We start from the raw sequence: 23,318 nt of genomic DNA, 5'->3' as shown, positions 1-23,318 counted from the left end.
TAGGATTTGCGAATTTCTATAGGAAGTTTGTCCGCAACTTTAGCACCATAGCAGCTCCCTTACACGTCCTTACATCTCCATCTGCGCCCTTCAAATGGGTCCCTAAGGCCGCCGAGGCCTTCCGCCGTTTGAAAGAGGCCTTTGTCTCAGCCCCGGTGCTTACAATCCCGGATCCACGGCGTCAATTTATGGTGGAGGTCGATGCCTCAGATGTGGGCATTGGGGCAATCCTTTCTCAAAGGTCTGAGCGGGACAACCGCCTCCACCCGTGTGCCTTCCTGTCTCGAAAATTGACGCCAGCTGAAAGAAACTACGACATCGGTGACAAGGAGCTACTAGCGGTCAAAGTGGCACTGGAGGAATGGAGGCATTGGTTGGAGGGGGCTTCGCTTCCCTTCGTCGTTTGGACTGATCACAAAAACCTGGAGTACATACGGAAAGCCAAGAGACTCAATCCCAGGCAGGCCAGGTGGTCATTATTCTTCAGTCGTTTCAACTTTGTTTTGTCTTACAGACCCGGCTCAAAGAACGGGAAGGCGGATGCCCTCTCCCGCCTCCATGACCCAACACCCCGGGCCAAAGACCCTGAACCTGTCCTTCCACCTTCCCGTGTGGTTGGGGCGGTGTCTTGGCCTATAGAAGACCAGGTAAAACGCGAACTTTGTGTGAGCCCGGTACCCAGGGGCTGCCCCCCCTGGACGACTGTATGTACCCGATGGTATGAGGTCGCAGGTCATTCATTGGGCTCACACCTCGCTGCTTACTTGTCACCCCGGATCCCACAGAACTGCTTATGTCATTAAGCAGCGTTTTTGGTGGCCTGGCCTGCAGCGTGACGTTAAGGAATGTCGCGGCTTGCACCGTGTGCGCACGCAACAAAACATCCAACAAGCGCCCCTGCGGACTACTTCAACCTCTTCCGGTGCCTAGCAGGCCATGGTCGCACATCTCCATCGACTTTGTTTCTGGTTTGCCACCATCTAAAGGGAACACGGTAGTAATGACTGTTGTAGACCGTTTCTCCAAAATGGTGCATTTTGTGCCCTTGCCAAAGTTGCCAACGGCCAAGGAGACAGCCCATGCGATTCTCTGTCAGGTGGTGCGTATTCACGGCATCCCAAGGGACATTGTGTCTGACAGGGGTCCTCAATTCACTTCCAAGTTCTGGAAGGAGTTCTGTTCCCTCCTGGGTGCCTCAGTCAGCCTAACATCAGGCTACCACCCGGAGTCAAATGGTCAGACTGAGCGAATCAACCAGGAACTGGAAACCTGTCTCCGCTGCCTGGTATCGCAGAACCCGTCATCCTGGAGTGAACACTTGTTGTGGGTCAAGTACGCCCATAACTCTCTCCCGACAGCTGCCACTGGTCTGTCGCCGTTCCACTGTGTCCTAGGGTTCCAGCCTCCAGTTTTCCCCAGCTGCGAGAGGGAGGTGCGGGTGCCGTCGGCGCACGCAATGATCAGGAGGTGCCAACGGGTGTGGGCCGCTGCGTCCAAGGTCTTGCTGCGGGGTGTCACCCGTATGAAGGCCGCAGCGGATCGCCGGCGGCGTCTGGCACCTAATTACAGACCAGGGCAGCGTGTGTGGCTCTCCACCAGGGATCTTCCACTGCGAGTAGACTCCAAGAAGCTTGCACCGAGGTTTGTGGGCCCATTTCCCATCTCCAAGGTCATTAACCCGGTCTCTGTCCGCCTTCGCCTGCCCAGGTCTCTTCGGGTACATCCCACTTTCCACGTTAGCCGACTAAAGCCGGTGTGTGAGAGCCCCCTGGTGCCGCCGGTCGAACCTCCGCCACCGCCAAGGATGGTAGATGGCGGTCCAGTCTACACTGTGAAAAAACTCCTGGCTGCCTGGAACCGCGGCAGAGGGCAGCAGTTCTTGGTGGACTGGGAGGGGTATGGCCCTGAGGAAAGATCATGGGTGCCGGCAAGTTTCATCGTGGACAAGACTCTCATCGACGACTTCGATCGTGCCACCTCATCACAGCCTGGTCCGTCAGGAGCCGGACCTAGTGGGGGGGGGGTACTGTTACACGCCGCCGTAGGCGGCGTTGATTCATGTCAGTTCATATCCTGTTTTATTTTGGTGGGTTCCCTTTTGTTGCTCAGTGTTACCTTTGTCAGTCTTGTCTTGCCTTCCCCTTAATCACCCGAGTGCCCACACCTGTGTATCATTAGCCCTAGGCCTTAAATTCCCCTCTTTTGCCTTGTCTTGTGCCAGTGTGTTTTTCTTGTTAGTGAAGCTGTAAGAAGCTAAGACTCCATCTCCAGTAAGTTTTATTCTTGTCATGTTTTGTTTCAAGTCTACATTGCCGAAGATTTTATGTTGTTACTTTGATTTCATTTGGACCATGAAGCTGGCCTGTTAAATGCCAGTAAAATAAAAGTCACTGAGAACTGCATCTTTCGTTGTCTCTTGCATTTGAGTCCAGCCGTGTGTGCCCCGCCCGTGACAGTCTGTCCATAGCACAACAATCAGTCGTACACTGCACAAATCTGGCCTTTATGGAAGAGTGGCAAGAAGAAAGCCATTTCTCAAAGATATCCATAAAAAGTCTCGTTTAAAGTTTGCTACAAGCCACCTGGGAGACACACCAAACATGTGGAAGAAGGTGCTCTGGTCAGATGAAACCAAAATTGAACTTTTTGGCCACAATGCAAAACGATATGTTTGGCGTAAAAGCAACACAGCTCATCACCCTGAACACACCATCCCCACTGTCAAACATGGTGGTGGCAGCATCATGGTTTGGGCATGCTTTTCTTCAGCAGGGACAGGGAAGATGGTTAAAATTGACGGGAAGATGGATGCAGCCAAATACAGGAACATTCTGGAATTTAACCTGTTGGTATCTGCACAAGACCTGAGACTGGGACGGAGAATTATCTTCCAACAGGACAATGATCCAAAACATAAAGCCAAATCTACAATGGAATGGTTCAAAAATAAACGTATCCAGGTGTTAGAATGGCCAAGTCAAAGTCCAGACCTGAATCCAATCGAGAATCTGTGGAAAGAGCTGAAGACTGCTGTTCACAAACACTCTCCATCCAACCTCACTGAGCTCGAGCTGGTTTGCAAGGAAGAATGGTCAAGAATGTCAGTCTCTCGATGTGCAAAACTGATAGAAACATACCTCAAGTGACTTGCAGCTGTAATTGGAGCAAAAGGTGGTGCTACAAAGTATTAACGCAAGGGGGCCGAATAATATTGCACGCCCCACTTTTCAGTTTTTTATTTGTTAAAAAAGTTTAAATTATCCAATAAATTTTGTTCCACTTCACGATTGTGTCCCACTTGTTGTTGATTCTTGACAAAAAATTAAAATTTTATATCTTTATGTCTGAAGCCTGAAATGTGGCGAAAGGTTGCAAGGTTCAAGGGGGCCGAATACTTTTGCAAGGCACTGTATATGAAGTTTCCCGAAAGCTAAGACGAGGAAATGTGACAGAGCATATGTAGTCACTTTTAAGACAGTAAGAGACGAAGAAAAAACGGTATGTTTACTGTGTCCAAACGTGTTGGCAACGGACAGCATGAAGCGAAATCAATGAAGACATCACTTAAAGACATTAAAGACCCCAATCACAGTGATCAGCCACTTGAATTTTTTTCAGCTAAAATGTGCCCAATTTTGCCAACAATCATCCCGCTTTGTGAGTACCAATGATATAGAACGTTTTTAACTGAAGCCAATCCTGGCCAATCACATCGCGGCACATTTTCTTTAAAAGCCGGACAAATAGCATCCAGCTAATGGGTTGTTCCGGACGCCAGACACATCACTGAAAAGGATGAGTGTCTGTCCTAAAACCGGACAGGTGGTCACCCTAGGCGCAGCACATCTTACATGAGTGACACGACCAAAACACTGCCACGATGCAAGCTGACTTACTCCACGTACAATGTGAAAATGTCACGCATTGTGAACATATGACAGAAACGATGTCGCATTTTTGTCTCGTAGTCGTCTCATCAGACGAAAACTGGCATTCGTCTCGTTATGTTTTAGTCTCTTGAGCGACGTTTTTAGCTTGTCATTGTCACGTCATCAACATGAAAAATTTGTTGATCAACGAAATATTTTCGATATTGTTGACGGAAACAACACTGTCGGAACCCTTCATTTTTGAGTAAAACTTTTTAACTTTACAAACACATTTTGAGTAACTGTCGACTAAAACTCGATGAAATTTGTATGAGATTTCATCAACTAAGATTAGATAAAGATGAACACATTTTGAAATGGCTAAACATAGACTCCACCATCAGTTGACAAGACAGCTACCGCAGACATTGAGCCACACTTTCCTGTGAGGGTCGACCCAGGCAGAGCGTTTAGTTCTTGAAATACTGACGTAAAATGAATGGTAACTGCCTGTTAGGTGCTTTTAACCAAGGATCTGGACTGTTTTACGTTCATATCTATAGAAATTCTGCGATTTACGCATTTATTTACAAGAATTTTCAACTTAAAAAGCTCTTTGTGTCGTGACGGCCGCCATGTTGGATTACACAATACCATAACTTTTGCTTGAAATGTTTATGTAAAATGAATGATAACTGCCCGTTTTTTGCTCTTTACTAAGAATCTAAACAGTTTTAACGTTCATATCTATAGAAATTCCGCAAATTTAAGCATTTATTTACAAGATGTTTCAACTTAAAAAGCTCTTTGTTTTGTTACGGCCGCCATGTTGGATTTTGCATCCATACGCATGACATTTAACTTGCTGTTTCTCTCAAAAACTTATACGATATGTTAAGTATTGCTATTGATCCTGAAAATATAGGTCATTATCTCCGCATTTGGTTTTATAGCTATTTTAAGTTGTGTTATACTTATGTAAAAAATAATAATTCAGGATTTTTCATGGAGACTTATATATGCTTAAGGGAGGTGCCTGTTTAGGTTTTAGGTCGGTAGTGGCTTTGGTTTTGAAAATATTTGAATTTTAACTTTTTTAAAATAGGCCCCCTACGGATTGGCCCTGAGCCCCATGTCCCGTCAACTGATATTGAAGTCTATGGGGTAAAATACGACTAAGACAAATATGTTTGTCCAAAACACTAAGACAAAAATGAAAAGGGCTGCCGAAAACAACACTGATTCATCGGCTTGAAGGCTTCAGTTGATTTTTGAGTCTCTAGTCATGAAAATGACGTGTCACCAAACCTTTAGCCTAAATTGATTTAAGAAGTCATTCGTAGAACTTTAATCCATTCCCCAAAACAACTGTGTTGGGGAGATAAAAAAGAAAAAGTGTTTGGTATAAATCAAATAATAATGAATAAGTCAAAAAAAAATTTTTTTTTAAATAGTCTATTTAACTTAAGGAATTAAATTATTTGATTTGTTCATAACACCGCCTCTCTACCGGGTCACGTTGAATCAGGCGCTATTGGAGCGAGACAGTAAACTGTTGACAGTGGAGCCGGTAACATGGCACAAAAAAGAATTAGCAATTTTTTCTTCACAATTTTTTTTCTAAAATTCAATTCGAGGTCGAAAATGAAAATTGCCCTTTTTTGTCCTCAATTAGGTAATCATGCTTGCATTGTAGCCATATTATTGTTTGTTCTTGCTGTTGAGCTGCCGCCGTGCAGAGCGCTGTTGAATTTTCGTGTGCAATTTATTTTATGGTTATAAAAAGGGGGTTTATTGGCCCTTTTAGTTTTCAAATGTGTCATTGCGCAGTCTAGCTGCGGGGATTTGCATTATAATACACGGGGTGCTTTTATTTCCAATACAAAAACTCCAACACACACTGTAGGAGAAATAGAACGCTGTCTTTGTAGCAGCCTAATAGTAGCACGTAAACTACCCAGCATGTGTGTGTACTCCTGTTGTGCATGCCTTGTAGTGGTGTCAACAATAATCGATGCATCCCGATGCGGGGCATGGACGATTCGATTTGATGCGGGCAACAAGCCGAATCGATTCAGCGCATTTTAAAATATATAAATATATATATAAAATAAGTCCGTTCAAAAATCTTCTCTGCGTAATTCCGGTGATGCAACGGATTTGGTTTCCCCATTTGTATTATTATTCTCATGTTTCATTTTTTACACACCGCATAACTCTGGTCAAGTTTCCCACAAACTTCGTAGAAGCCAAAATGTCTCCAGATGTCTGCTTTCAATAGATGCATCAATAATCTTTCCCGCTCCCTCTTTCTCCACTTCAGCCATTGTTATGTTATGTCCTATCTCTTAGAGGTTAGATCTTGTGCCCGAACTCGATTAACATTTTGGGCCCGACCCGACCCGAATCCCAAAATGTTAAGCATTCACGTTCGGGTCGGGCCGCCACGCCGTACTAATTAATTATTTTTTTAAAAAATTTTTTAAATGGGATAAAACCGAGAGCAGGCTCTCTGTACTGTGCATTTGCTTGTGCACGCACATGAACGCTGTGGCCCGCATGTTTTATATTACTTTCCCAGCGTTATTTCGTTGTGTAAATGCTTTTATAATGATCATAAAAATATGTAGATTATTTAAACATTAAGAAAACAAAACGTTTTTTTCTGCCAACTCGAAGAATTGAAAATAAATTGCTGCTGCTGCGTTTTTTTTTTTTTTTTCGCGTCACTCCAACAAAAAAATATATATATATTTACTTGATTATTTTTATTGATGGGTCGTTGTGACTAAAATACAGTGACTGTTATTACTGATTTTGCACAGGAGTTCAGATGTTGCACTGTGTGAAAGGCTGCTACTGTGTGTAAAAAAAAAAAAGAGAGAGAAAGCCCTGGTGTCATTCAAAGCACTAATTATATGCTGGGATCTGTTTTTTTTTAAATATATATATCTGAAAGTATTTTCATTTGACTTCAACCAGGAGTGACACAAGAGCCAATAAAAAGTTGTTTAATGTCTGACCGCTTGTGTTGCCTCATGATTCACGAAAAATATGCTTTGCTTTAGAATTTTAATGCATCCCAGGCTTTAATGCATCGCGATGCATTGCCGAATCGAACCGAATTGAATCGTGACCCTCTGAATCGAATCAAATCGAATCGTGGCCCTCCGAATCATAATCGAATCGAATCATGAGGACAGTGCCGATGCACACCTCTAACGCCTTGTATGGAGAAACGGCACGAGCATGACAAATTTGGACTTAAACGGCTGTTTTTTGATGGAGAAAAACTAAAAAACGTTCCTCAGCACCCCTTGCTGTGAGTGACTTCCAGCGCCCCTGGTTATGATGGGGGGGGTTACGTTCTGTTTGGGAGTCATGGCGGATTCAGTCTTGGCTCTAACTGCAGACAGTGTGCCAGAAGGAGCTCTGGGAAATGACGGATGCACGTTGTGAAGGTGGAGTGTTGAGCGCCTTGAAAGGTGGAAAAGTGCTATATAAGTATAACACCATTTACCATTTTGCCTCTTGGATGAACGCCATCTTCTGCAAATTCCAAACAGAAAAAAAGTGTTCTTACAAACAGCGTTTTACAGCAAAAACGCCAACTCCCTCTCTGTCACATGATGGTTTCTGTAGCTTTACCAAACCAAATTCACACTGGAGTGTTGATGTTGATCAAAAACCAAGAGGGCAATGACTTGATTTTCTGCCTCATAAACATTTTTATATTTAAAAGCTTGCTCAATGTGCCATGCAGAGGAGGTGGCCGCCTTTTTTCTATTGTGGCTTGCAGGGAGAAAGGAGCTGCTGGCTGTCAAATCACATCATTGCTCTGACAGAGGCCAAAGTCCTTGTAAAATTAATTTTGTGTAGAATCTCATCAGATGAAATGTGCGCATGTATTCATTCACTGTGACAGGATGTGTTGATACCTGTGCACGCTAACTCATGTTTTTATTGGTTTTCCAGAGGAGGAGTGGCCCACTTCACGTGCCAGTCTCAAAGCTCCAGTGCTACAGCTGACAAGAGGGGGATACAGGAAACATCCCTATAGTCGATACTGAAGGTGCTCCACACATGACCTGCAATTTGGGTCTATGTTTTTTTAAACACTGTTGTCCATCCGATTAGATATTCCCTTAAAGCAGTGGCTTTTCAAAGTGAGTAAAATAAAAACCAAAAATACTTCTCAAGAGAGAAAACTGCAAAAACTATATTCGGTATATCAACATGTACTATTATTGGTGTAACATTGATTTGGTAAGTAGTTAAAATATTTGTACAAAAGATGAAGAACAAAAGAGACACACGTAATATTTGTTTTCTTTTTTTTTTTACCAAAATGTCACATTGAAATCACTTTGAAATCCACTGTATTAAGGCCCATAGATTGTCTTTATTATTTGTCTCATGTTAAGTGTGGAAAATGCTTTTACACAAATGTAAACATATCAAATAAAACACACACACATTTCTTTTAAGTGTGTGTGTTTGTGCGTGTTGTTTTTTTTTTTTAATCTATTTATTGCATCCAATTCCATGATAAGCAAAGATCACCAATGCAACATATGACACAATGTTTTGGCCATGCTTATAAGCAATTTTGTGACTCGACGCCACTGATTAAAAATGATTAAAGTCCACCCTTGACTCATGATTAAAAGAAAAAAAGATAAAATAAGAAATCTGACTTCTGTAAACCAGTTTTAGTTGACAAACATTTCTCAGTTTTGTAAATGCAGGTTTGTGATCACTGTATAGCTTGGAATAATTGCATGGTTTGCCAAAAACAATAGGAAGGAGAAAGTCAGTCAAGAATAAAAGGTACCGTATTTTTCAGACTATTAGAACTCACTTTTTTTTTTCCCATAGTTTGGTTGGTTGAAGCACAATAATGGCTCCTAGTAAGGCCTTTTCACACACTTAGCAAACACACTCATTGTGTGGTTTAAAGGGGCTGCACCAGCTCAAAGGAGCATTTCTGGGCATTTTGATTAGGCCTGAACGATATTGGAAAAACCTATCATTGCGATTTTTGGGAGGGTTGCGATACATTGCGATATTAACACTAGAAGATTTTTTTACCAGATAACTTGAATAGCTCTATTTAGGCCTGAACTATATTGGAAAAGTTAACATTGCGATATTGAACTATATTGGAAAAGTTAACATTGCGATATACAGGTAGTACCTGGGTTACAAATGAGTTCCATTCCGACGCTGGCGTAACCCGAATTTCCGATCGAACCCCAGGGGTTCGGTGAAGGTTAAACGCGGTGTCCTATTTTGTACGTTTACTAAAGCTAGGCAAAGTGGTGTTGTAGACTTTACAGCCTTTTTCCATTTTTTTCAAATGCTAGCCCTCCATTTTATGGCAGGAGAAATCAGTTTGCTTAGTTGAAGGTTGACTCGCACTCGGGATGAGGAAGTATAACAGACCTACAGACAGCATGAACTGCGTATATATTATTTAAAAAATAATTAAAAAATAACATTACAGGCTTTATTCCATTTCTTTCAACTGCGAGCCCTCCATCTTATGGAAGGAGAAATCAGTTTGCTCAGTTGAAGGTTGACTCGCACTCGGGATGAGGAAGTATAATAGACCTACAGACAGCATGAACTGCGTAGATATTAATTATAAAAAAAATTTGAAGAAAAAAACAACATTTGCGTTATTTTACGACATGAATAGTATGTGATGCAAGAATGCCGCAACAAAATGAGAATGTAGACATGAAAGCAAAAAGAACAGTGTGAAATGAAATGGGGTTCATTTAATTTACCAATGTGAAAATCAACAGCAAAAGGCAAAATTATTTGTTGTAAATTAGAAATCTGGAAGAAATTTGAACAGAATTTCACTTAGGTGTTAACTTGTTGGGTTTTTGAATTAGTTAAAAAAAAAAATTGCTTTATTATGAAATTCCGAAGGGTTCGGTGAATGCACTTGTGAGACTCGTGGGGTTCGGTACCTTTAGCAAGGTTAAGAACCACTGCACATCACTTCCCCGTTCAATACAAAGACTGAAGGCGATGCGAACGCTTTCGGTGGAATTCTGCAAAGATGGCAGAGCAACAAAAGGGACAAAAAGTTTTGTCCGAGAAGGGGAAAAAAAGGGAGGCAACCAGGGATAAAAGGAAACTCAAGAATAAATATTGGCACAGCGAAATTATTCGTCGACGAATTAATTTCGTTATCGTCATTGTTGACGAAAACAACACTAGTGTGTAACAAGCTAAATGATGATTAACACATTTGTGCCTTTGATCGTAGAGCTAACAAGCTTCGTCTCCCAGATCAAAGCTACAAACCTCTCAATCATAATTAACTTTAAGTAGCACACACAAGCTGTATTGGTGGGAGGGAGGTGTGAGAAGCTATGGCGATGTACTAGCATGAAGCAGAAAAACGAGTTTGCGCGGTAAAAACAAATGATAATAATAAATATTGCAAGTCTTTGCGATGCAAATACAGTGATTCCTCGTTTTTCACGGTTAATGGGGACCAGAACCCGCCGCAATAAGTGGAAAAACCGCGAAGTAGCGCCCCGACCACCCAAAAAAAAAATTTTTTTTTTTTCAAAGTATTTATTCGGATTTAGCACTGGAAAGATATATAAGACATGTTTTTTCCCTTTTCCCCAAAGTATAATTTAAAAAAAAAACATATATATTCTTTTTTTTTTTTTTTTTAATAAATGGTTTTTAAGCCCTTCAATCCTTCAAATGTAATAATTTATGATAAGTTTTAAACATGTAACTGTCCCACCGAATTATTTTTTTAAACAAGAATAAAGCAGAAGAATGCTTGGCTCTATTAAATGCTTCATTGAGTGAGTCCACTCAAACCCGCTCAAGCTAATCACTTACACACAATGAGTTGCCACAGCTACTGTTTAACAAGTTAAACGATGATTGACACATGCAGGGCTTTGAAGTCCGCTTCTCTGGCAGGTTCAAACATTAAACGTCAGTCAATCATCGTTAATAGGCAACTCCAGTGCATTCACTGCCTGACCAACAGGAAGAGGGAGGGAGGGAGTGAGCGTGAGACTACGCGATCGGCTCAGGACAGTTCATCTGTATTTTTTTTTTTTTTTTTAATCCGCCATGGACTGAGGGCGCGAAGTTTGAAGCTCAAAGTAGCGAGGGATCACTATATTGCGCATCAAATAGTGCAGCAGCATCAAACAATATACTAGTATTGTTCAGGCCTAATTTTGATACATTCTTAAACTTGAGCTTACACTTATTAAAACATAATCCGAAGTGATTTGAAGTCTGAAAATTACGGTAAATCTTAATGACCCCTGTTTCCCGATAACTGACGATGTAATCCTAAAATCAACTTGACCAGTAGACTAAAGTTAGGTCTAATCACTTCTTTAAGTTTTTCTCTCTCTGGTTGAAAGCATTCTAGAAATGTACAGTGTGTACTTTATAATTTGTGCTTTTATTCTGTGTCCAGTTTCTTTTTGTACATAGTATTTAATAAAAAAATAAATAAACGAACACCAGCACCATGTGTAAGACTTGAAATACAGTAAGTGGCTATGTGTGTTTTTCTTTTTCAGCTTAATTCAGTGACAAAATGTCATTTTGTTTACACAATTATAATATTTGCATGATTTCCACTAAGCCACTCCACAAAGCAGTCCTATTTACCATTTAAATTTATGCTTAAACACCCTTACAGTATACAATAACTTCCTTATAGAGAAATTAATGTTTTTTTCACTCCTTAATCCATTTTGTGAAGTTTTACATGAGTAAACAGAGTGATTGACACTGAGAATCATATGCTGTTAAAGAGGTAAGACAACCCCTTATATTGTGTCATTTTAAATAATAATACAAGCTATGAATTGATAGCACAATCACATATTGAATGCAATTTCTGAGTGAAACATTTCAGCGTGTTTTTTTTTTTTAATCTGCATACTCTTCAGTGTCCCTGCTAACGTTTTTGTTTTTCTGTCATTGAATCTGAGATCTCGTAAAGCATCTCTTAAACGTCATCGCTGCTGTCCAGTTAAACTCTAAACAGGTAATTAAAATACTAATTTAATGTTTAAATCTAACAGCCACTAACAAAAAAGTAAACCTTACAGAATAAACATTCCTGCTGATATAAAAGTCCCTCTAATTAGATGCTTATAAAGTCTATATTGTTATAAATGACGATAAACAACACTAAAACTACTACTACTATTACTAATTACTGTGCTCTAAATATCACATGAATTAATTAATAAAACTATAATGCATTCAGTACCAAGTCTATACCCAAAAATTGGTTTACTTTTTTCACAGTGATGGAATGAAGTGATTTCTCACATGCATGCATTCATGTAAGGATTTACAGTGGGGTTTTTTCTCTTTTTAATGCCAAATACAATCTGTGTTTGCATTCTTTTAGGTATAAAAGCACTGTAGTGGTCAAGGCATATGAGTCATAAAACAGGTGAGGAAGCATTTATGCAGACACTAACACAAAACTAACCCATGAATGCATGTCATTGGGCAACATTTATGGTTATTCACATTTTTATGGACAGGTAATAAATCAGATTTGGCTCATATCTTTTTGAACATGAAATCATTTTCCATTAAATGAATTCCAGATTTTTATTTGGTTTCATTCAATGTGTGGTGAAAATCTAAAAAATAAATAAATAAATAAAGAATCAAATAAAAAAACACTTTGAAGGTGGAATGTTATGAGCAGCATTTACCGTAATTTTTGGACTATAAGCCGCTACTTTTTTCCCTTAAATTTGAATCAAGCTGCTTGTAGTCCAGTGCAGCTTATTTGTTGAATTATTTTGGTTAATAGTCAACACTTCATTTAGCAGCGGCATCATAACAGTGCCATAAGACCGTCATAATTATGGCATGACACTATCATGGGCATTAATGAATGCTTATGACAAGTGTCATACGGCAAATTACATCACTAACTCCATTTATGTCCAGTTCGTATCTTTTACATCCATTCAAATTAAGATGATTTGCAGGATGACACAAAATGACATTTTTCATAAGCATTCAGTAATGCTGATGGCAGTGTCGTGTCGTAATTGTGATGTTCTATGACAGTGTTATGGCGCCACTGTCAAAAAAAGTGTTACCAAATACCATAACTAGCAATTAATGAAACAACTGGAAGAATAACTGAAGAAATCATTTGCAATTGTTATTGATTGTTATTGACATCTGTAGCGCTGCAATGCAGGCTAGGAGGCATGTTGGACGACAAAAGTGTTGACAGCAGAGGTTCACTGTCTCCCCCAAGGGAGCACTGATGGCCAAATTAAGCTTCTTGAAGCAATGAAGCGTTGTAGTCAACTGGTTCAAAGCTTCATGGTGGTTCGTTTGGTGTTATGACAGTCTTTTGATGCCATTGTCAAATAAAGTGTTCTCGTTTAAGTTTTTTGTTGTGAATATCCCATAATACAGTGACGACAGCTGCTGCATATAGTTCAGTGCGGCTTATCTATGAACAAATGCCGTTATGGCGGCTTATAGTCAGGTGCCCCTTATTGTCTGAAAATTACAGTACAAGAGAAAGAGCATTCTTTCAGTTTCATGCTGCTGGGTTGCAAAGTAGTTTGCAAATATTGGCTCATTATAAAATTTCCTCCAGTGGCCGCAAAGCTCTGCTTTTGTAACTCACGGCCCATTAAAAGGCAATAAAACATGGGCCAACATTAAAGTACAGTCATGTAAACTCAAGGAACTACAGTATGAAACCCCAAAATGGTCCAAATTAGATAAATAAAAACATTTTAAAATGAATACCATTTTGATAAGTAAGACAACTGTGTAATATGGCCCTTAAATGGTAACTTAAGGCAATAGTATTATGAAAAAGATTTTACGAGATGAAAAAAAAAAAAAAAAACTTCATGAAAAACGTTTATTTCATAATGCCTTTTTCCACAGTAGCATTTTTATTTCATAATGTCGTTTTTGAGCACTTTGAGATTTTAGAAAAAGCGTTTTTCACAAAGATTTTTTTTTTCATAATGTCTTTTTCCAAAATTACCTTTTTATTTCATAATGTCATTTTTCAGCGCAATTAATTGTCTTCTGTCAATCAAATGCATAAGGCGGAGTCAGTTAAGTGATTGGATGGATCGTAGAGCAAACATGTCCAAAGTCCGGCCCGGGGGCCAAACGCGGCCCTTGGCCAAAATTAATCCGGCCCCCAGCCTCTGTCATAAAATCAATAACGTCTGGCCCGCACACAGACTTAATAAATTGGTCAGAAGTACTGCTATCAGCACATGAAGTAGCTTACACACTAAATGCTGCTACTCATTTACCCACTAAAAGGCAGCAGCACTCTAAGCAACATTACCCCGTGTGACTCTTTACTCCCAATTTTCTAAAATGGCAACAATCAACAACAACAAAAAAGTTGACTGCGACGGCCGACGCTTCAAGGATAGGTGGAAATTGCACTATTTCTTCACTAAAATACGCAACAACTGTGTCTGCCTCATTTGCAAAGAGAGAGTCACTGTTTTTAAAGAGTTCAATATGAGGCGATATTACCAAACAAGACACACTGACATGTACGACAAGATTACAGGGAAGATACGTAGCGAGAAATTGAAGCAACTTGAAGCTAGTTTAATTTTGCAGCAGCAGTATTTCACAAGAGCCCGAGAGTCGAAAGAGAACGCCACAAAGGCTAGTTGCGAGATTGTTGAAATTATTAATTAAAAAAAATAATAAAGCAAATGTGACACAAGGAATGGCTTGCTAAAATTTGCTTAAATATATTGTTCTACGTAAAGAACATCAGCCAAGGTCGGCCCCCCACATTTTTACCACACCAAATCTGGCCCCCTTTGCAAAAAGTTTGGACACCCCTGTCGTAGAGTCTGGTCGTTAGCATTTGGTAGCATCGATTAACTGTTGGTAAACTTCCAGAAAGCATCTAATAAAAGACACACTGCTGCTGAAATCCTCGCTCAGGCTGTGGTAAAGGCCTTTCGTTACGATCCATCCAGTTCGCAACTTCTCTGAGTAATACTGAAGTGATGCTACCAAATGCTAGCGCAGCTAGCCAGACTCCACGATTCAGCCAATCCCTGAACTGACTTGCCTTATGTATTTGATTGACAGAACACAACTTAATTGTGCTGGAAAACGACATTATGAAGTAAAAAGGCCATTGGGGAAAAAGACATTATGAAAATAAATGACATTGTGAAAAACGCTTTTTATCTTAAAAAAATCTTTTTCATAACAATTTTACCTTATTTTACCATTTAAAGGGCATATTACACAATTTGTCTGTTATTTATCAAAATGGGATTCATTTTAAAATGTTGTTTTATATGTATTTGGACGCTTTGGGGTTTCTAAACTAGAGCAGTCTTTATAAAATTGCATTTTGATTGGAAGCAATGAACAGCAATCAATTATAATTGAGTTCTGAAAATAGTTTTGTCCAGGGATGTCCCGATTGCATATTTTTGCAACCGAGTCACTGGATTTTGAGAATCTGCTGATACAGAGTCCCAATCAGATACCGTTGTTATTTTTTTCCCAACATGTTACAGTACTGTACTGTTTACAGTCCTTTCCGGGAGTGTTGCAGAGGATAAAACATATATATTTTTGTTTCTATTGCCAATACCATTGTATTTCTCGATTATTTTGTTACTTTTTAGCTCTTAAAAAATGAAAAATAATATATAAGCGTACTGCCCAAAACAGTGCGTGTCCTTGAGCACTGCTCACAGCCAGCTAACATTGTATGTCCTCCAGTAAAATACAAGGCTTGGTCTTTTCTTGTTTTTGTATGAAGAGACACACCTAACTTGAGCTACAAGCTAAAAGCATAGGTTAGCTTCCATACAGCAGGACTTGTAAACAAATTTTGTTCATATAGTTTTCCCCATAAACACAGAAGTACTGTATATTACAGAAATACTGCATATTAGCAGGCTGGTATGAATGTAAAATAACTTACATTTATGCCTTGGAAACTACACCACCTTTCAAGAGTTTCGAGTCTAAGCGACCCCAAACTTTTGAACCATGATTTATCATATGGGATTTTTCATTATGTACAATACGATTAAAAAGTTTAGGGTCGCATAGACCCCAAACTTTTGAACGGTAGTGTATATGTCTGTAACAGAAAGAACTCAACAGCGTCAATGCGACCGACAAGCTGTGTACAGTAAAAGTGAATGACCATACGTTCCAAACTGCGTCACACAGTAGATGCAGTGAATTATTATGACTGCAGAGTGGCAGTAAGGTACAGTAAAATGTTAACTGGCTTTAAACCATGGCGACTATAGCCACCGCAATAGGTTTTTTATATATATATGTGTATATATATATATATATATTATATATATAGTGGTACCTCGACATACAATCACTTCGACACATGATCTATTCGACATCCGACGTAAAATTTGACTTGGTTATTGCAGGTGGTGAAAAAAGGAATAAGTTACCATTGAAATGAAGATGGAAATGTTAGAAAACTTTTAGCGTGCTGTGTGCATTCGTGAACTGGCTCGACAATAGGGCCGTAGAATATGTACGATCTTGACCGCCATCTTCCGACCTCTGTTCGCCAGTGTTTATAAATTAAGCTGACAATTACTATTGCGGTAACATCGCCAAAGAAATCGCCAGCTTCGTCAGGTTTTTTACTCATTTAACTTGTGTAACACAACACGCTTCTGTCCGCCGCAGTTGACGCCAACAACTAAACATTAAAAGAGAAAGTAAAATCTCTACCGCACCTTTCTCTCTCCATCACGTCAGCCACGCGGTGCGTTCAGGTACAGCACGCAAAATACGTCTGCCACATTAGAACCCGATTCGTTACATTATTACAGGAATTATTATCATTATTATATTATTATTCCAAATTGTATTTAAAATTAATTTGTATTGCGATGTGTAATTCCCATTTGTAATAGTACAAGCAGTATTTATTAAGGATTTAGTGTAGGTTTTGAAGCTGTGGAACGAATTAATGGAACAATAATGTATTCTTATAGGAAAATTCTGCTCCACATACGACCATTTCGACTTCCAAACAAGGTCCCAGAACGAATTAACTTCAGGTGTAGAGGTACCACTGCATAGCATAAATTAAAAATCTGATTCCGATCCTCTGATAAAGGGCCTGAGTGACTGAGTGATTTTTGATCACGTATTCTTATCGGGACATCCCTAGTGTAGTACAAGCAATGCAAATATAGCTCCCTTCCCATCATCCATCTTCTACACTTCTACAAGATCAGTATCAAAAATGTTTCCTGTATATGAATGATAATGTCTTGTTTTAATTAATATATATAACTCACCCATCATTCAAGTCCATTTCAGATAGTGTCGTGTTTTATTGATTTTTTTTTTTTTTTTTTTTTTTGGGCAATGTAGATTGCAGAAGCCGCTCCAGGAGGATGGGTTGAATTCTCATTATTGCACGTGAGACTGCAGCATGGGACGTATGAAATGATGCTTTGCAGGTAACTAGAATTTTTTTGGTCTTAGAAAGTAACTTAAATTTGTAAATTACAGACACGTTTCCATGGAATTTAATGTGCCTCCATAATTATGGATTAAGACATGCCCGCCAATGAAAATATAATGCCTATATTTCCACTAACTTTGCCCAATGTAGTTGTCGATCCCCACTCACTTTAAACCGATCCTAGGCGGGTTGCCGAAATATTGACTTTCTGCCATTTGACAATTTGTGGTTGCATCGTTGCCTTGGTTTTCTTGTTGATCTGCCTCTCACCGCGGTTTTACTTCAGGGTTTTTTTATTTAATTTTTTTTTTAATTCATCCCGACCCACTGCCACGGACAGTTTTTTTGTCTCCCTTTTCGCTATCACTTGTCTTTTGTGTGTTCAGTAAACCCTGTTACGCAATCCCTCTGTTATGTATTCTGACCATAACAGATTTGTTGGTTTTCATCTAATAAAGACTTGTTACTGATTGCAGCTAATAGATCGACAAACAATATACATATTATCGATGTAGGAAAAAAACATTGTCCTTATGGTGTTAGTTAATGTTACTAAACAGTATAGTCCTGAACGCTACGTGCATGCAGCGACAGTGCTGAGTCCGCAGCTGTCATTGTCACAGACGAACTTGCCATATGAACACCACCCAGGGCTGAAAGTGAACCGGGTCGGTCCGGAACGCCATTCCGCTAAGACATTCGGCGCCGAAACAGTGCTTTGATCCCAAAATATGACGGCAACTGGCAAAACCCCATGCTAAAAACAACATGCCCGGCTGCCACACACGCATCTCTTAGAGCAGGGATGGGCAAACTATTCCACAAAGGGCCGCAGTGAGTGCGGGTTTTCGTTCCAACCCGTCAGGAGGAAACCTTTTCACCAATCTGGTGTCTTGCAATCGCAATCAGTTGATCGCAGTCAGGTGCTTCTTGTTTCTGCAGAAACCTCATTGGTTAAACTGTCTGTACTGGATCAGTTGGAACAAAGACCAGAACCCACTATGGCCTTTGAGGACCGGTTTGCCCACCCCTGTTTTAGAGGAAAATAATCTACTATCATCAGATTTACATACACAAGTGTTAACAACAAACATAATAAAGTGCTTGTGTAGCATAATCTGTTACCACCGATATTTATTTATTTATTCCACGGACGGCATGGAGCTCTCCACAGCTGCAGCAGTGATCGGAGTCTGACGAGACCAGATAGGAGGAGTTGTGCCGATGTGCGTATGGACTCAGTTGTCCATCAGATTGGCTGACATACTGACTTGCGATCAGCAAAAATAGTTAGCTCTGACAGGTTCATATGCACGTTTTCTGGAACAGCAAAAAATAAGTAAATGTTTACATTATCTTCTGTTTTAATGTACACCCTGTATGTTCTTAAGTAGTACAATTGAGGTTTTGCATTTAGATGTGAGGAAATGAGGGAAAATTAGGAATTCGAGGTTTGGGTTACTGCTGTCTTTGTTAACTGTTATTTTGCAAATCATTGTAAAGTACAATTTTGAATGAAAATCAGTTTCTCATGTTTGCCTTGTGATAGTATGTGTAATGCAGTAGCCTAATGCATGTGTAAAACCAGTGTTTTTGTATGTATGTGTTATAGGTATAACTGTGCCAAAAGCAGTTTTCTCTGCATTTTAGCGGTTTTTAGGAAGTTTGACACCCCCCACCCACCCTCAAATTAAAAAAAAAAAATAAAAAAAAATAAAAAAAAAAACATTCTTGCTCTCTGGTGAATTTAATGTTAGGGAGTTCCGGCAAGAAATTGTAGCCACCTTCACCCCTGACACTACCGGTGTCCTGCAATCCCTCCTACGTGGCGAGACATGCGCACATTGGTTAAAAGTAGGGTTGGGAATCTCTGGCATGAAGCTGATTCGATATGTATCTAGATACACAGGTTATGATTCCATTAAAAAAGATACATTTTTAAGGCCGAGCGATTCAATACGATTCGATACAGTTTAAGAACGATACGGTTCGATACAGAGAGAAACCGATATGATAGTAAACATTTGTGTGTGTTCGTACAGTATTTTAAACATATAAAAAAAGACTAAAGATTAAGTTACACAACAAAATTTCGTACCAATGTAATGTTTTATTGTTTTATGAAAAAAAAATAAAGCTTACTATATGACCGTCATTTTGTTGGATGGGATTGATAATAAAATAAAGTGCAGTAATTTAATTACTGTATTTCCTGGTGTTTTGAACAAAATAGGTAAGTAATTTAAGTGCAAACTTTCAACGTAAACATCTTACAAACAAAAAATATTAATAATATGCAGCAGCTCTAGAAAAAAGAATTAAACCTGCTAGTGTTATCATAAATAAATAAAAAATTATGCTTTACCAGTGGTATAACTGGGGGAATAAAAACATTTTAGACAGACGGGTCTATAATCATTACTTTAACCTTATACACAGCAAAGTCATTCACTTATGCCTGTGCTTCCACATTTTTTTATTCCTCATCACTGTCTATATCTTTTTTGAAGGGCAGATTTTTCTTGAGGAAGATCAACTGATCCACATATTCATGTTTAAGTAGACTGCGTTTCGTGGAAACAATATGCCGCCCTTTCCACCATTGTAGTGGGTTATTTTTCAGGGTTAAAAACTCACGATCGCTGTACCGCTTCACAGTAGCTCTGTCCCATGCGAACAGATCCGGCTGTCTTCGTCAGTTCAAAGTCCGACTTTTGTTTTCCTGGGTGTGTTGAAAATCAATCGCTGCACGTCGCTGGCGTGGTGCTCAAACTGTCCATTGTTTTAGCATGTTGCTTCGTTGCCACTACTAGTTTCGTTTTGGGCTGTGAAGAAAACGCTACGGAGCGTGCGTTTCAGTGGTTTTGTTAGCTCTCGCGTTGTTATGACACGCCCGTGACGATCGGGTAATGACGGCGACTACTAGCGGTTCTGCCGAAATGAATGGGAAGTTGAGGCAACCACGACAGCGGTCACAATCTAAGTGCGCTGTGTGGTGAATGACACAAGCGCAGCATGTGAGGTAAAAGCTAAATTATTATCATATTAAGCAATGCACTGAACTAGGCATAGAAGCCGATTCTTGTGCTCGCGATAGCCGAATTCTATCTCTACTATCGGTTCATTGAATATTTCATGGCTAATTCCTGTCGAATGGTAACTTTACTATCGATACAGCTGTATCTCTCACCTGTAAACCCGGATATCCGGTCGTATCGGTTTATCGTTCTCAAGCTTAGTTAAAAGCAGCGAGCTCTTACTATTGTATTTTTATTGAGTCTTTCATTACTTTTACATTACCTCAGAATACTTTTTGCACATGTTTCCCTCCCATACTTTTAAGCATTGTGTTTTGTTGCGGTAGCTTTAAAGCAGATTGTTGATCTGTTGACCAAATTAGTCACGTAGCGTATTTAAACCACCTTTATTTGATATTACTATGTTTAAATCTTTTCTCAAGGTATTTTTAGTACGTTTTGCCTGTATGCATCAAAACAAACAAGCTGAAAACGCATAGTTGTACTTTGGGAGTCAAATTCGCCTCTTGAAGGACGTTTCACCGGTGTAGACATTTTAGCAGACCACCGGTTTTGTCTAATACTCTCGTCTCATCCCGTCTTTCCTGTTCATTTTGCTTTTGCTGCTCGTTTTGTGAAATATCGACAGTGCTGGCCTGCTCATTAATGTTCCTCTCAGGTTCACATTGACAGGGCTGAACAGATGACATGTTTATGTCGCTAAAGTCATACTCTGAAAGCCTGGCAGCGGCGCCTGTTGATGTCACAGGCCACAGTGCATTGCGGCGTCAACAACAAAGGCGACCTCCTAGTTAAACTAATTTTTAAAAATGTTATAAAAAGGAAAACACCAAGAGGGATTTTAATATGAAATTATTATAACTCATACTCACATTTTTGTTTTATGAACAAGTCTTTCTATCCGAGGTCCCCTTTAACACATAAGTTGTATTTTTAGATTATGATTTTTTTTTTTTTTTTGTTACTTCTTATTAATTTGGTATTTTTTTAGGAAATGAAAGCTAAACACTTGATATATACTGTAGTCATGATGTTTAATCCCTGTGAAGTGTAATGGTAGTCTAGTCGGCAGTATACATATTTTTTCATATTGTTTCAAATTGTGCACGCATCCATTCTCCAAATGCCCTCACAAATCCATTTTCACAACAAGCTTGTCGATGCAGTTTTATGGGTTGTGAATGCAATTGATGAAAACTGCTCTCCCATTCAGATTACATGCAGGATTTTCAAAAAGGAGCATTCTTCTCACTGTGTATTTGTCTTGTTTTGCAGAAATACTTGAGTCTAAGGTGCTTAAAGACTTTGCGGCTGTCATCACATTTCTTTATCCTTCACTCCCAACAGAGTCACACTGTGACTCCTTTACATTACACAGCCCTCAGGACAGAATGCAGCGTGAAGAACTGGACAAAGGCTTCCCATTTGAAGCAATCAACCATTTTCTTGGTTTGTTTGTCTAGATGAGAACAAAGTGACTGAGTTTGACACTGATTTGCAAAGTACAAAACCAAAGTTTTCATATTGTCATCAGTGGTGCATTGGTGTGTTCTGACACGTATGGTTAAGTATGGCGGCAACATCATGCTCTGGAGCTATTTTGCTTTAAGGGCAGATGAAGAGTTCAATCCTTGACCGTTTCACTCGGTTAAATTGGAAGTTACTGCCATACCCTTAGCAACAAGGGATCCGCCTCGCTGCTGGCAGCTACTTGATGACGTAATTTACAGAAGACCTCGCCAACACTCCAATACAGAAGTGTAGCACTACGCTCTTCTCAGCATATATTGATATATTGCATGTATTTACTCGTGAGATTCATCATGCCATCTCGATGTGTAGTGATGAATTGCTCACAAGGAGGCTTGAGACACTATCAGTGGCCCAAAAAACCTTCTGCAAAGATTTGGACATCTTTTGTGAAAGTCAAACTTCTCCCCGGCTCCTCGATCGCTTCTTTGTTTTCAACATTTCAGGAACGACAGCTTTGAAACCCTAGGAGAATAGAACCTTGGTTTTTCAAAGACGTAAGTAGACCCATACTGGCTTTTCCAATTCTAAACTTTGATGCAATTCTGTTGATATGCTGTACGTAGGAGAGCAAATCTTACTGCCTGTTCGTTGAAGTGCGACCTGTTTTCTTTTCATGTTGCTGGCCTCTCAAAAGTAGATAGGACAGCTGACAGGTCGTCTATCCATGTAAATTTGATACATTTATTACTACAGTAGGGCAAATAAGTATTTAGTCAACCACTAATTGTGCGTTCTCCCACGTGAAAATATTAGAGAGGCCTGTAATTGTCAACATGGGTAAACCTCAACTGTGAGAGACAATGTGGAAAAAAAAAAACTGAAAATCACATTGTTTGATTTTTAAAGAATTTATTTGCAAATCATGGTGGAAAATAAGTATTTGGTCAATACAAAAAGTTCATCTCAGTACTTTGTTATGTACCCTTTATTGGCAATAACGGAGGCCAAACGTTTTCTGTAACTCTTCACAAGCTTTTCACACACTGTTGCTGGTATTTTGGCTCATTCCTCCATGCAGATCTCCTCTAGAACAGTGATGTTTTGAGGCTGTCGTTGGGCAACACGGACTTTCAACTCCCTCCACAGATTTTCTATGGGGTTGAGATCTGGAGACTGGCTAGGCCACTCCAGGACCTTAAAATGCTTCTTACGAAGCCACTCCTTTGTTGCCCTGGCTGTGTGTTTGGGATCATTGTCATGCTGAAAGACTTAGCCACGTCTCATCTTCAATGCCCTTGCTGATGGAAGGAGATTTTCACTCATAATCTCTGGATACATGATCCCATTCATTCTTTCCTTTACACAGATCAGTCGTCCTGGTCCCTTTGCAGAAAAAAAGCCCCAAAG

General features: G+C 39.7%; 1 protein-coding gene across 3 annotated transcripts in view; it reads left to right on the top strand.

Moving 5' to 3' along the window:
• khdrbs2 (KH domain containing, RNA binding, signal transduction associated 2) overlaps positions 1-22,653 on the top strand; it is a 166,702-nt gene extending 144,049 nt beyond the window's left edge. The window contains exons 9-12 of one of the 3 annotated variants that reach the window (XR_009064665.1): positions 7,845-7,941; positions 12,298-12,342; positions 17,307-17,395; positions 21,714-22,653. Coding sequence is in view for 2 of the 3 variants with exons in the window: in XM_057848697.1 (XP_057704680.1) it covers positions 7,845-7,939 (95 nt within the window). In the remaining variant the exon portion in view is untranslated. Of the gene's footprint in view, positions 1-7,844; positions 9,017-12,297; positions 12,343-17,306; positions 18,253-21,713 lie in introns of those variants that run through there. The other 2 variants (XM_057848697.1, XM_057848696.1) reach the window with 2 other exon arrangements.
• Positions 22,654-23,318: the final 665 nt, after the last annotated feature.

The sequence above is a fragment of the Corythoichthys intestinalis genome, chromosome 10 (genome assembly GCF_030265065.1).
Source record: "Corythoichthys intestinalis isolate RoL2023-P3 chromosome 10, ASM3026506v1, whole genome shotgun sequence".
Classification (NCBI taxonomy): domain Eukaryota; kingdom Metazoa; phylum Chordata; class Actinopteri; order Syngnathiformes; family Syngnathidae; genus Corythoichthys; species Corythoichthys intestinalis.
Note: the sequence above shows the minus strand (reverse complement) of the source record. Positions and strands in the feature narration are given on the sequence as shown.